The following is a 14788-nucleotide window of genomic DNA, read 5'->3' as shown; positions in this document are numbered from 1 at the left end:
TTTAACCAGGGAAGGCGGTGAGAAGCGCTCCCCTCATTAAATCTGGCTGTTAGAGGCGCTTCTGATGGAATGAAATTTGTTTTAGCGGTTTGCATCACATAAAGTCGTCTGTGTGTGTGCATGTACACACGAGCACACATGTGGGTTCTGTAATTTTTGTGGGTCTTTTTTTCAAGAGGAGGGGAACAGAAGGCAGATCCAAGATATACTCCCTAAAACGTAAATTTCCCCCAAGTCAAAAAGCGGGTGAATGCTCAAGAGCCCAAGAGTGGAAGACCAGGAGAAAGCTGGCGAGAAGCAAGGAGCGGAAGACGAGAGAGAGAGAGCTCTTCCGGTTCTAAAGCCATGAGCCCCCTTGGCTGGGGGCTTCTGCTCGGCTGCCTGGGCTGTGCGCTCCCGCCGGGGGCCCGGGCGCAGTTTCCCCGGGTCTGCATGACGGTGGGCAGCCTGCGGGCCAAGGAGTGCTGCCCACCGCTGGGCGCCGACCCCGCCAACGTCTGCGGCTCCCGGGAGGGCCGGGGCCAGTGCGCGGAGGTGCAGACCGACACCAGGCCCTGGAGCGGTCCTTACGTCCTGCGCAACCTGGACGACCGAGAGCGATGGCCCCGGAAGTTCTTCGAGCGGACCTGCAGGTGCACAGGTGAGGGCGGCCGGCGGATGTGCGCATGCGCCCAGCTGGGTGGGGCTGGCCCGCTGCTGGAGGAACCCCTTCCAAGGCAGAGATGCTCAGCCTAGGCTTTGAAAGGCAAACCAAGTTGGTCCATTGGCATTGAGTAAGGCTGATGTCCAGGTATATTCTGCACACCCGTTAGTAGATCTAGTTATGAGAACTAAAGAAATATTCCATGGACCACGCTTGGTTCTATGAACGCGTGCCAGCACACCATGGGCTTGTCTGTTGGCGAGGGAAGCTAAAGAGTCCCAGAGTCAGCTTTGAAACTCAGAGCAAGTCCTTTCAAGATGGATTCGGTGCCCTCTCCTTCTGGGATGGGTTTGCACTTGTTGAAGAGGGAGGGTGGGTGATTCTTGGCATCGGTTAGACAGACGTCGGGGGGTAGGTGTTCTGTAGTTCGAGTCTCAGCATTACTAACCATCTGAACAGGTCTCAAGCAGGATATATCTTGCTCATGAAGGTTATGACTGGCTTGTAACTTTGCCATCCTTGAGGAGATGGAAGGACAGAGCTGAAGAAGGGAGGGTAGCTTTTAGATAACAATGGCTTTTTTCACTCCTGTCTGGGTGTGATGTGAGCATTTCAGAATTTATACAGTATCCCTCTTTCAGACCTTGGTCTCTCTTATTACCTGTTTTTTTTTTTTTTGAAATCTCTGTGCACTTCTTACTTCTTTCGCTCTTCTGAGCCTTCTCAAATCCTCTTTAGTGGGGCTCCTCTCCAGTGTTCAGCAAACATGCACAGCAGTGATAAACACTCAAAGGCTGGCAGGGCATGTGAAGCGCACACACAAAAACATAAGCAGCAACTTTAGTTAAGCCCTTGGAAACTGTTTTACAGTGTCCAGCTGCCTAAGAGGTTTTCCTTTTTAATTGTGTTTTTATTGATGTTCTTATATGATGCTAGAACATAGGAGAATATAGATAATGAGCTATGTAAGGACATTAAAAAGGTAAACTAAGAGAATGTACAAAGGGCTGTGATGTTGATGTAAGAATGAGATCAGGTTTCTTTTCTAACTGAAAATTCTGAAGCTATTTTATATAGAATGGATAAACAAGGCCCTTTGTATAGCAAAGGGAACTATAGTCAATATTGTATAAGTAACCATAGTGGAAAAGGAAAAACTCTGGCTTTATAATCATTATTTTGTAGTCATATTGTTAATTCTATAATTCAAAGGATTTGTTAGTTTTGTCTTGGGGGTATTAATTGTGACAAAATGTTTGTAATAACATGTTGAATGTATACTATTCATTTTTTTCTAATCTAATTGACCACTTGCTTCTGTAGACATCTCATAGATTCTCATGGTTTTTTAATCTAATGAGATGCAGCAGGTTTCATATTACTAGTGGGACTGGAAACCACACTACACAGTGACTTCTTTGTTGGTGACTCAAAAATTCTTCTGGAAAGCTTATTTCCAGGTCAGTCAATGATAGAGTGCCACAAGTTAGAAACTTTGGGAATCTCCATATTATGGAATCCTGGCAGCAGAAGACATTAGGAACTCAGGTATAACTGTTAACTCTCCTTGTCGCTACCCATACCTGGGCTTCCCAGGTGGTTCAGAAGTGAAGAATCCACCTGCCAATGCAGGAGGTGCAGGTTCAATCCCTGGGTCAGGAAGATCCCCTGGAGAAGGAAATGGCAACCCACTCCAGTATTCTTGCCTGGAAAAACCATAAACAGAGGAGCCTGGTAGTCTACGGACCATGGGGTCCCAAAGGGTCAGACAGAACTGAGCAACTGAGCACATACACGCATATCACCATCTACGCTATCTTTCTGATCTGACTAGGAAGTTGTTTTTTTTTTTATTTTTTTAAGTGAAATGTAAGGAATCAGGGGTGGCAGAATAGAAGAGATAATTGCAGTCTCCCTGTCCTGAGAGAGTACTTATAAATATTCCCTCTAGAAGTGGCAGTAACTTCGGGTCACAGTGACCTACTTTCAAAATGTTCTCAGGAGGATGTGTGTGCTCAATCACTCATTTGTGTCCAACTGTTTGCTACCCCCATGGACTGTAGGAGTCACCAGTTTCCTCTGTCCATGGAATTTTCCAGGCAAGAATACTGGAGTGGGTTGTCCTACTTCAGGGGATCTTCTTGACCCAGGTATTGAACCCGTGTTTCCTGTGTCTCCTGCATTGACAGGTGGATTCTTCACCACTGTGCCATCTGAGCTTCTGAAGTGGACAGGTATTTAGTATATCCAGTAATCACTGTAATGTGTCATATGCCCCAAAGCAAGACATATGTTTTTCAGTTTATTCTCCCTAAAGAGTGAATTGCTTGCTTTCTTAGGCTAATTTCTTCATGATGTAGGAGGCAGTCTTCAGAAGTTAAACCTCATCTTCAGTGCCCAAAGTACCCCCTGTCCCTGCCATAACCTCAAAATTCTTTGGCAAGTAGATTCTTCTAGTGTCACCCCAAATTTATTAATGAAATGTAGATAGCAACAAGGCTGTTGATGACCTCGGAACTTTGTTAATTCCGTAGAAATATAAACACACCATTCATCTGTTAATGGACATTGAGATTGTTTCTTCATCTTGGTCATTGGGGATAATGCTGAAATGAACATGGGAATTTCAGTATCTTTGTGAGATCCTGATTAACGTTCTTTTGGATAAATACTCAGAAATTGGATTGCTGGCTTGTATGGTAGTTTTATTTTTAATTTTTTGAAGAACCTTCATACTATTTTCCACAGCAGCTGCACCATTTTGCATTTCCATCAGTAGTGTGCAAGGGTTCCAATTTCTTTGCATCCTAGTCAGATGGTATGTATTTGCAATTTAATGCTATTCAGCCCTAGAAAAGAAGGAAATTCGGCAGTATGCAGCAACATGAATGAACCTTGAGGACATTGTGCTAAGAAGATAAGTCAGCCACAGAAAGACAAATACTGGATAATTCTATGTACATGAGGCATCTGAGATAGTCGAATTCATAGAATCAAAGAACAAAATGGTAGTTACCAGGAGCTGGGAGGGAGGGGAAATAAGGATATAGTAATCAGAGCCATAAAGTTTCAGTTAATCAAGACGAATATGATCTGTACAATGTTGTATCTAGAGTCAACAGTAATGTTTTAAACAATTAAATAAATGTGTGTTAAGAGGGTAGATCTCATGTAAAGTATTCTTAGCACAATAAAATAAAAATAAAAAGAACCACCCATAGTCTCCATGATCTTGAAGTTGGTAAAGGATTTTAGCTCAATAAAAATGAATAAATACAAACTCTGATGGGAAAAAAAACCTAAATTATGTACTCAAATTCTCTAGAGAGAACTTTTGTATTCTCTGTGGGGATAATTTCAAACTGAAAAATTATTGAACTTAATTTTCAAGAAGAGCTTAATTTCAGGAGATCTTGGCATCAGAGAGTCACCTTCCAAATCTTACCTGCCAATTGGCATTCCTGAGAAAACACCAGTTGCAGCTGTGTTTTTGGACTTTTGAAAAACATGTTCACCAAATGGTTTTTGAACAATTGTCTGAGAATTTCTTGTCGTACAACTAAGTGCCTCCATCTTCCAATCTCTAAAATGGGGATAATGATGAAACCACACTTGTAAAATCCTTTTGAGCTTTGTAGATGAAAGGCCTCATGTGAGTGTAAAGTATTGTTATTAATATAATAGAATCTCTAATTAAAAGGAATAGGCTATTTAGAGCTCCTTGTAAATTCACTAATCGGTGGTCTTTAAACTTATTTAGTCTAATAGCCTTTGGAGGTTGAGCTGATGTGGTTCATGTAGGAACATGCATTGTTTTGTTGTTCTCATTCTTTTTCCATTTTTATCCTAGTCCTAAGAAGGTATAAGACTTTGTCTTTTTAAATTTCATTTTTGCTCAAGGACATACTAAATATAACAGATAGACTGATATCTAGGGACCTTTTACTTTTTCTCTCTCCATTCCCCAGTGAGATAATGCAATCTTTCCTAAAGGGTCTCCTTTTTTTTTTAAACTGGTGGATTAATGGAAAAACTCAATTCATTAAATTAATATAAGGGACTACTAGGAAATCTAAATTAAAGAAATAAACATTTTGTTTGGTAAGCTTTTATGTTACTGCATTTTTCAGTTGTCTTCAGTATTTTAACAAATTCTTTAGACCAGGTTTAGAAGCACAAATATGAAAGGGAGCTGACTGCAGAGCTGTGGGATATGTTTTCTCTGAGACATGCTGGAAAAGGGATTTTTTAAAAAGTCAAATACATTTCTAGGTAATAGGTGAGCTCAAATCCACACAAACGCTTTCTTATTAGCATTTCTGCATTGCTTTTCAGGGACAACTTTGGCTTTGTGAGCAGAGATGGCTTTGTTCAACACAGTTGTGAACCATCTTTGATCTTCTGTCAGAATGAATCATTTCATCTTCTGTCATCCATGGTGCTCAGTTAATTCTTGTTTTCACTTTTCCCATAGTTAGGCTGGTGTTGATATTTCATTGCACTCATGTTCCTCATACCATTAGATGAAGGCACCGAGCCTGATTTATATTTATATCCTCTAGCACTTAATGCCTTTTATTGAGTTATTCATGACTTCTTCATCAACCACCTAACCAGTGTTTATTTAGCACCAATTATGTTAGGTCCTTCAGATACTAAGGGGAAAACCCCAACATGATTTTTGATATGTCCAAATGTGCTGGTTGAGTAAGACAGGTATGAAAACAAATACTTAAAGACTATGAGATTTGATCAGCAGTAACTTGTAAAACTAGTACTGGTAACGCTTCATATAGAACTTACTATGTACCAGTACTGCTCTATGTTACCATGATTGCTTCCTGTAAGAACACTTTATTCCAATAGGGCAGGTTTTGAGAGGTCAAGTCCACAGTAACCAAGTGTGGCAGTTGTATGAATGTACATAAATATGTGGGTGCGCAGAGAAGGACATGTTTAATTTTGACCTTTCTTTAGCTAATAGGTACTAGTAAATTATTTGTTGAGTAAATGAATGAGGGAGATAGTTATTGATAATTTAGTTTCTAGCAACCAAAAAGAATATTGGTAGAGAAAATGCAGAGATCTTAAAACTCATGGCCTAGGTTATGAATTACTCAATTTTAATAATGAGACAGCAAAATTCAAAGACAAATTTTATTCCTTTAAATCTAGAAATGTATTGAATTTATCATTTCAAAATGTGTGCATGCTATTTCTTAGCATTTAGAAGGAAGCAATTGCTCTCCTGTTGTAGAGTTGTAACTGCATATTCACCTCTGATCATCTGGCCTTGGGGAAACAACTGGAAGTTTGGGTATTTAGTATTCTTCATGTGCATTTTGTTCAATCACTTCTCAAAAAATACTCTGCCCCTATGCCGCTGCTGAGTCACTTCAGTCACATCCAACTCTTTGCAACCCCATGGACTATATATAGTCTTCCAGGCTCCTCTGTCCAGGGGGATTCTCCAGGCAAGAATACTGGAGTGTGTTGTCATGCCCTCCTCCAGGGAATCTTCCCGACCCAGGGAAGGAACCTGCTTCTCTTATGTCTCCTGCATTGGCAGGCAGGTTTTTTTTTTTACCACTGGCACTACCTGGGAAGTCCACTCTGTTCCATTAGAAACTGTGAAAGTGGAGGGATGTATTTCAATCAAGATGTTTTAAAAATAGGTATGATTCAATTATAGTAGGTACCCCAAGGGAAAATAGATAGACTCCAAGCTCCATGAAGACCAAACTACCTTGCATAACATCTGATACTGTAGTAGCCATTGAATAAGTATTGATTAGATAATTTATATTTAATAGCTTCACCTGAGTGATCAACATAAATTTTAATGTTTAATGTAAACTGTTCAAAAAAACTTGATTTTCAGTCTTAGGACTAGTAGAATTTTTCCTTTTAACTATTATTTCAAACAATTTTTCATTTGGTGTTGAAACAGGAAAATGCAAATAAAGCTAAGTAAGGGTAGGTAAGCGGCTTCCCAGGTGGTGCTAGCGGTAAAGAACCTGCCTGCCAATGCAGAAGACCTAAGAACTGTGGGTTCTATCCCTGGGTTGGGAAGATCCCCTGGAGGAGGGCATGGCAACCCACTCCAGTACTCTTGCCTGAAGAATCCCATGGACAGAGGAGCCTGGTGGGCTACGGTCCATAGAGTCACAAAGAGTCAAACACGACTGAGGTAACTTAGCACATGTGCACACAAGGACAGGTACGATATTTTGTATATTACAAAGAGCATAGGACTACCCCCCCTCAAATTCTTCCTACTTATGATATTTTTAAGGACATTTCTTTTAACCATAGAAAAACAGCAGACTGTATTTTCTTTATACAGGACATATGCTCATTTTGTTTTCATGCTGTTGAAAAATTTTCTTTTCCTTTAGAGGTCCAAATAACCCTCTATTTTTATTTATTTGGCTGCGTAGGGTCTTAGTTGTGACTCTTCGCTGTGTCCTGTGGGATCTTTCTTTGCCGCAGTACGGACTCTCTAGTCATGCTACAGGGGCTTAGTTGCTCCTCAGCATGTGGGATCCTAGTTCCCCAAATAGGGATTGGACCTGTGCCCCCTGCATTGCAAGGAGGGTTCTCCGCCACCACGGAAGTCCCTAACCTTCTCCTTACCATGGTCAAAGTATGTTTTACTTACATCTATTTTGGTACTTGCAGTTTATCAAAATTACTTGCAGAGCCTGCTTTTCCTTCTGATTCATAAGGACAGGGAGAGAAAGAAAGAAGAAAATTGAGAATTATTGAATCCATCTGCTACATGCTTTTTATATCCTTTTTTTAATTTAAAAATTTTAAATTTCAACTTTATTGATGTATAAATGGCAAATAAAATTGTAAGATGTTTAAAGCATCCATTGTGATGATTTGGCTTTTTGCTCCTTTCATTCATTAAATGAAGATTCATTCGTCCAAGGCCCAGCATAGGCCTAGGCAGCAGGATAATTGCCTTCCAGCTGCCTGTAGCTGAGCCAGTAGATTTCTACAATTGCCACAGTTAATTCAATGAAAAAAGAAATAGGAGGTATCATGGGAGCACAGCTTGGGGGTCATCTGATCCTGATGTGTGGGATCAGGGATGACCTTGTAGAGAGCCCATTGTGCAGCTTAAAGGAGGAATAGGCAAACCAAGTGAAGAGGAAGGTAGGAAGACTGTGAGGGAAAAGTGTTCAAAATAGAAGGAAGAGCAAGTAAAAAGATCTGGGAGGAAAAGGAGGAGAGAGGAGGAGAAAGCAGGAGATAAGTTATTGCCCTCTTTTGTTTCAACACATAAACAATATTTAAGTGTTTACTTTCTAACTTATCACTACCTAAGGAATGAGAGGCTGGTCAAACCAAATGCAATGAAAGTTAAAGTCAAAGTGTAGCCATTTAGTCATGTCTGACTCTTTATGCCCCATTGACTGTAGCCCACCAGGCTCCTCTGTCCATGGGGATTCTCCAGGCAAGAATTCTGGAGTGGGATCCAGGATCCCACATCTCCAGGGGATCTTCCTGACCCAGGGATTGAACTGTGGTCTCCGGCATTGCAGGCAGATTCTTTACTGTCTGAGCCACTAGAGAAGCCCAAATGCAATAATCAAGGCTAAACAGGGAAAAGTCAACCTAAAATAATTTCAGTTTTAGATGCTAAACAGAAAGAGGCCCGGAGCTTGGTATGACTAGTACTCGGTCCCTGGGATGATAAAATGGATGAGCAGTTTGTGCAGAGATGGGCAACCCTGCAGTGATTTGCACTTTCTGACTCTAGGGCCACTAATTCACCTTTATGACCTGCCAGCCTCCATTGATTTTGTCTTAACTCTGTCTCCTTTGTAACATAAACCAGCTTTTTAAAAGTTGGATTTCACCTAAATTTCTGGAAATCAGTTTATTTATTTTGGTTCCCCCTCTAGCTTGGTATATATTCTCTTCCTTCTGTAAATCAATAACCTTCTGCATGTGCTTCAGGGGAGAGGGACCAAGCAGGGATGACATTTGAGGCTGCAGCTCTGCTCCAGGAAGGGACACCTAGCATGATCCATGAGTGGAACAGATGACAGCACTTGTCCTAGTCTCCCAAGGCTTCCATAGCAAAGGACCACAGACTGGGTGGCCCACAGAAACTCATTCTCTTGCAATTCTGAAGGCCTGACCTCCCAGAGCAAGGTGTCAGCAGGGTGTGTGTCTTGAGGTATCTCTTGTTGGCTTGTTGTGTCCTGACACCCCTCTCTGAGTCCAAATTTCCTTTTCTTAAGTGGACACCAGTCATGTTGGATTAACCACGCACACCCTTCCTGCCCCACCACAGTGCCTTCATTTTAACTTACTTTTTTTAAAGACCCTATCTCCAAAAATAGCCCCCCAAGTGCTAGGGGTTAGGACTTCAGCATATGAATTTGGTGGGGATTCAATTCAGCTCATAACACCATGGAATTTGTTTCATGTCCTGTTTCTTTGCTGGGAATATTTCTAGAAACTCTCTGGTGTTCAGTCCCCTTGGAGAGACAAACATTTCAAGCAGAATGCAAGGAAAGGCAACTGACCTTCTCTTCCGTTCTACTCCAGAAATTTCTTCCAAGCTACATAAGCTTACTTCTTCTTCTATCTTTCCCTTAATTTCTCAAATGCACTAGGAAACTTCGCCGGCTATAACTGTGGAGACTGCAGGTTTGGCTGGACCGGCCCCAGATGCGATCAGAAGAAACCATTGGTTGTCCGGCAAGATGTCCATTCCTTGACCCCTCAAGAGAGGGAGCAATTCTTGGGCGCCTTAGACCTCGCGAAGTACACTCCGCACCCCGACTACGTGATCACCACGCAACACTGGCTGGGGCTCCTGGGGCCCAATGGGACCCAACCGCAGATCGCCAACTGCAGCATTTATGATTTCTTTGTGTGGCTCCACTATTATTCCGTCAGAGATACATTATTAGGTGAGCTTCTCCCCCTTCACCTTAAGGTATCTTAGGGGCGTCCTAGATGGTTCGGTGATAAAGAATCTGCCTACTAATGCAGAAGCTGCCGGAGACTCAGGTGTTCTGAAATCGAGCTCTATTTGCAATTATCCTCACTTTTGAGGCTCCTCTTTGGGGTTAGGGTGAGTGAAGACACAGCGCTCACTTTGAATAGTAAGATTCTCATTTGGAATCTGTCCTTGTGTTTGGGCTTCCCTGGTGGCTCAGCAGTAAAGAATCTGCCTGCAATGCAGGAGACTTGGGCTCCATCCCTGGGTTGGGAAGCTCCCCTGAGGAGAGGATGGTAGCCCACTCCAGTATTCTTACCTGGAGAATCCCATGGACAGAGGAGCCTGGCGGGTTACAGTCCATAGCGTCACAAAGAGTCAGCTGCGACTGAGCACATCACAGCCCTTGTGTTTATCGCTCATTCCCCCTCCTCATTTTGTTTTGAGAACTTTAAACTTTGTTCTGCATTAAAACATTTACAAAGGGTTGCCTAGCCAACAGCAGTGACAGCAGCTTTTCCCCTCAGTGTGGGTCTTTTTAAAACTTGCCTCACAGGTAAGCATCTGTCTTTCTATATCGATAGATACGGAGGCTCTTCTGGCTATAAACCTTTATAGTTTTCCTGTCATCACTCTGAAGAATTTTTGCTTTATGAGAGGGTAGTCTCTCAAGAGGAAAAGAAAACTATAGTTTCTGGTCGCATCTAGGAATTAAATTTATATTCATGTCTGTTCATCTCTCTGAAGTTATTATGGGGACTTTGAAAAAGAACTAAAGTTAGCTCAAGTTTCTACATAACCATCAAAAGCTGTTATGAGATGGAGAAGAAGGATTGGAAAGGCAGTAAGGAGGTCATTAAATTGCCCAAAGCTTTTCACTAAAATTGGCAGTTCCAGAGGCCAGCCAAATTGGTTGGAATGTATTTTTCCTCTCTTCTGGTCTCGGCAACCATGCTTGTCATTTAATAGTTGTAACTGATTGATGGCTGAGGCAAAACCCGTGAAAGTTCCTTTTGGTTCCAAATGCTGAATTCAGACTAAGTGTAGTTGAAGTTGCTTTGTTCTACATTAATCGCTCCCTATAAATGCAGGCATTTGTAAGGAATGGGTTAGAAAAAGTCTTTTAAAATATATTTCCTTTAGATCTTAATGATCTGTTCTTCGGGATACTCTTATTTTATCTTCCTGAAGCACTGCTTAAAAATTAAATTAACTTTATAGTATAAATAATAATATAATATAATTTATAACACTGCTATAAATTAACAGGAGCTCTCAAGATGACCTGAGTTTCTCTGGATCTCTGCTGACCATCAGACTTTTGAGAGATGAAGGAGAATTTATCCTGAAAGTGCTATTTGCCTCTGAGATTGTTTTGTTGTGGTCGTTGTTTTCAGAGGAATAAATGACAAAAACAGCTGGTTGCCAAAGAGGAAATGTGGATGGGGAGATAAATTAGGAATTTGGAATTAACAGACACACACTGCTGTATATAAAATATTAATAGTTAAACAATAAGACCCTATTGTATAGCCCAGGGAACTATATTCAATATCTTGTAATAAACCACAATGAGAAAGCACATATATATATATATATATATATATATATATATATGTGCTTCCCAGGTGGTGGAGTGGTAAAGAATCTGCCAGTGTAAGAAACATAGATGCATTCCCTGAGTCAGGAAGATCCCCTGGAAAAGGAAATGGTAACCCACTCCAGTCTGCTTGCCTGGAGAATCCCATGGACAGAGGAGCCTGGGGGGCTGCAGTCCATGGGGTCCCAAAGAGTTGAATACAACTGAACGTGTGCACACACACACACACACATGCATTCAGCAAACTGAATCACTTTGCTTTCCCTGAAACATTATGAATCAGCTATTGCTTCAATAAAAATTAATTAATTAAAAAAATCCAGTTGTTTTTTGACTAAAACATCAGAGACCTCTCCAGCGCATCCCAGGTAAGGTTCACGTTAAAAAATTCTATTCTGTGACCTCTAACATGTTTCCCAATTGTTTTAGGACCAGGGCGCCCATACAAGGCTATAGATTTCTCACACCAAGGACCTGCCTTTGTTACCTGGCACCGGTACCACTTGTTATGGCTGGAAAGGGATCTCCAGGTTGGTTGAAAGTTTCTTTTAACTTTGCTATGTATTTGGGCAAGACCCGTATAAGTCTTTGCTTCCTGCATTTTCTTGTTGTTTCTGATGACATGAATTGAATGTCTGGTCATGCCCTTTGCTTTTAGCACCTTACTGGCAACGAGTCCTTCGCTTTGCCCTACTGGAATTTTGCCACAGGCAGGAACGAGTGTGACGTGTGCACAGACCAGCTGCTCGGGGCAGCAAGGCAAGACGATCCGACTCTGATTAGTCAGAACTCCCGATTCTCCAGCTGGGAGATTGTCTGTGATAGGTAATGACATGGGTACCTGCTGTGGAAATCCAAGAGACCGTGTTTCCTCATGTCTGAGAGATGGACAGTCACTTTATAATTCTGTTTCTAATGCATGTTGAATTTTGTGTATATGTTTCTGAAAGTTTTTTTCCTGTAGGAAGTAGGATTTTTAAAAATCCTGAGTCCTTTAGTAAAAAAAAAAATAGAGGTATGGAAATCACACTTATAAACTGAGTATGCTTGGCCATCACTTTGAGATCCACTGTTTTAAAATGAGAAGTATTTTCTGTATTCAACCAACATGTCTTAAGCTCCGATCATATTCTAAGCAGTTTAATAGTGCTGGGAATACATGGATGGATAAAATACAGCCTTCCTTTGGAATATCATCTTATACTTACAAAGGTAGATGCCTGGTAAACAAATTACAGTACAACGTGAGAAGTTATTTTAATAGGTGTGTGTGCAAAGCCAAGAAGAGAAGCAGGGAAAGTCTTTAGGAGGTGGAGATGATTATCCTGACACTTCAAGGAGGCACAAACCTTTCAACCAGAGGTGAGGGAGGGTGGTGTATCCTTGGTGGGGGCAACATTATCTTATAAAGCTAGAAAAGCCTCTAGAAGTTGTCTGGTATGGCTGGACCACAGGTTTCTGGGGAGTAGAGGGGAATAGGATATGCAGTGGGGAGATAGATCTTTAAAATACTAAAACTGGGTCATGTGCAGCTGGTGTGGGAACTTTTTTTTCTACCATAAGTCATACCAACATATGTTGGTTATTAAAAAAATAAAATACTAAAGTACACGCAAGCAGCCGGTAGCTCATGAAGAATTCTGTCCTCAGTGATTCCTTGAATATGTCTCTTTCCGAGCACACATCTCAGGAACAGATTCCCCAAGCAGCTCTTCTGTCTCTCTGCATTTGTTTGTTTCCTCAACCCTCCGGTGTTGAACCCTGCTGTACTAACGCCCTTGTCCTGTGTCTTTGGACTGCTCCATGGCACAGAGCATTGCCATCCACACCCCAGGCTGGGCAGGCGCGTGTTCTCGGGAATCCAGCTCACAGGGACCCCATCTTCTCCATCCTGAGCTTTTCCCACAGCCCTCCCGAGAGTGCCCATGGGGATGCAGTAAGTGCTGTGTATGTGACTCTGAGTCATTCCAGAAGGCTCCATTTCTCATAGTGTCCTGGGCTATTAGTCGCTGGTATGTGAAAAGAGATTTCTCTGATCAGATACATTTAGGGAATGCTGAGCTTAAAAAGCCTTTAGAAGTTTTAGAATGTTTCAGAGCCTTTAAGTAACTGTATTCTTATTTTTCAAGAGGGGCTTAAACTTACCTGACCCTGACACCCTTAATTTCACAGGCCATCTCACTGGAATGCTCTGGGAAAGGCAGCTTTTGAAGGCTATTTCTGCCTAGTTTTTAGGCACCAGGTTATTTCATCTTCCTGTGTGCTCTGATTATATTCTCACACACCCAGTATGATTCCCTCACTGATTAAAACCCATACAGAAATGTCTTTAAAAATTTATGTCTACCAAATGAAATACTGCTCTGATGGTGGAATTCCAGGCCGCAACAAGCACGTGGGATATAATCTTACGGGCAGGGGTCCCCAGCCTCTGGGATATAATGCCTGATGATCTGAGGTGGAGTTGATGTAATAATAATAGAAAAAAGTGCATAATAAGTATAATGCACTTGAATCATTCTGAAACTATCCCACCACCCCCACCCCCCACTCCAGTCTGTGGAAACATTGCCTTCCCTGAAATTGGTCCCTGGTACCAGAAAGGTTGGGGCCCACCTTCTCAGCCTCCATGTTTACCAAGTAACCATCCCAACCTTAGAACATTTTCTATCATGGCATTTCTCCTAATTCCTCTCCTCCATATATTATCATCTGTTTTGACTCTGACCTCTTCCATTTGTCTTCAGTTTGCCTGGAATGCTTTCCTAACTTCACTTCTGCCAAACTAGCTTAGTGAAAGTCGCACAGTCGTGTCTGACTCTTTGCGACTCCAAGAACTATACAGACTGTGGAATTCTCCAGGCCAGAATACGGGAGTGGGTAGCCTTTCCCTTCTCCAAGGGATCTTTCCAACCCAGGGATCAAACCCAGGTCTCCCACACTGCAGGCAGATTCTTTACCAGCTGAGCCACTAGAGAAGACCATGTGTGCTGGATGCTTGAATTTATCAGATCAAACTGGCTTAGCTCACTGTTAATATAGTCTACCCTGGTCTCTCTTCAGTTACTCCAAATTCAAATGCACGTATGATAGGAATCATCAACTTGCCTAGTAAACTGTCTTACTGTCTTTCCAGTGGAATAGTAATTTTCCTTGTTATTTATGTGTTGATTCATATTTCATGCATCTATGTTTTCAAAACTCCTTCATCCATAATTGCTTTTGGAAGCGGTTCTTTTACTGCATATATTTGACCCTTGTAATGTAACTATAGTAAAGTTTTACCACCACTGTGACCTTGATTGGTTTGTTGGGCTCAAAGTTATGATACTATCCATAAACTAAGAGGTATTATTTCTAATCTCCTTACACATTTTAGTTTGAATGACTACAACCGCCGAGTCACTCTGTGTAATGGAACCTATGAAGGTTTGTTGAAAAGAAATCAAGTGGGAAGAAACAGTGAGAAATTGCCAACTTTAAAAGACATACAAAACTGCCTGTCTCTCAAGAAGTTTGACAATCCTCCTTTCTTCCGGAACTCTACCCTCAGCTTCAGGTTGGTGCTCTGATATCTGTA

At 41.6% G+C, this 14788-nt stretch overlaps 1 protein-coding gene across 1 annotated transcript in view; it reads left to right on the top strand.

Moving 5' to 3' along the window:
- Positions 1-345: 345 nt before the first annotated feature.
- The window catches only part of DCT (dopachrome tautomerase), a 31797-nt gene continuing 17354 nt past the window's right edge, over positions 346-14788 (top strand). The window contains exons 1-5 of the mRNA XM_065902147.1: positions 346-640; positions 9280-9579; positions 11638-11738; positions 11867-12033; positions 14588-14767. Coding sequence (XP_065758219.1) covers positions 346-640; positions 9280-9579; positions 11638-11738; positions 11867-12033; positions 14588-14767 — 1043 coding nt within the window. The remainder of the gene's footprint in view (positions 641-9279; positions 9580-11637; positions 11739-11866; positions 12034-14587; positions 14768-14788) is intronic.

This window comes from Muntiacus reevesi, chromosome 11 (assembly GCF_963930625.1).
Source record: "Muntiacus reevesi chromosome 11, mMunRee1.1, whole genome shotgun sequence".
Classification (NCBI taxonomy): Eukaryota; Metazoa; Chordata; class Mammalia; order Artiodactyla; family Cervidae; genus Muntiacus; species Muntiacus reevesi.
The sequence above is the reverse complement of the archived record's forward strand: the minus strand, read 5'-3'. Positions and strand labels throughout refer to the sequence as shown.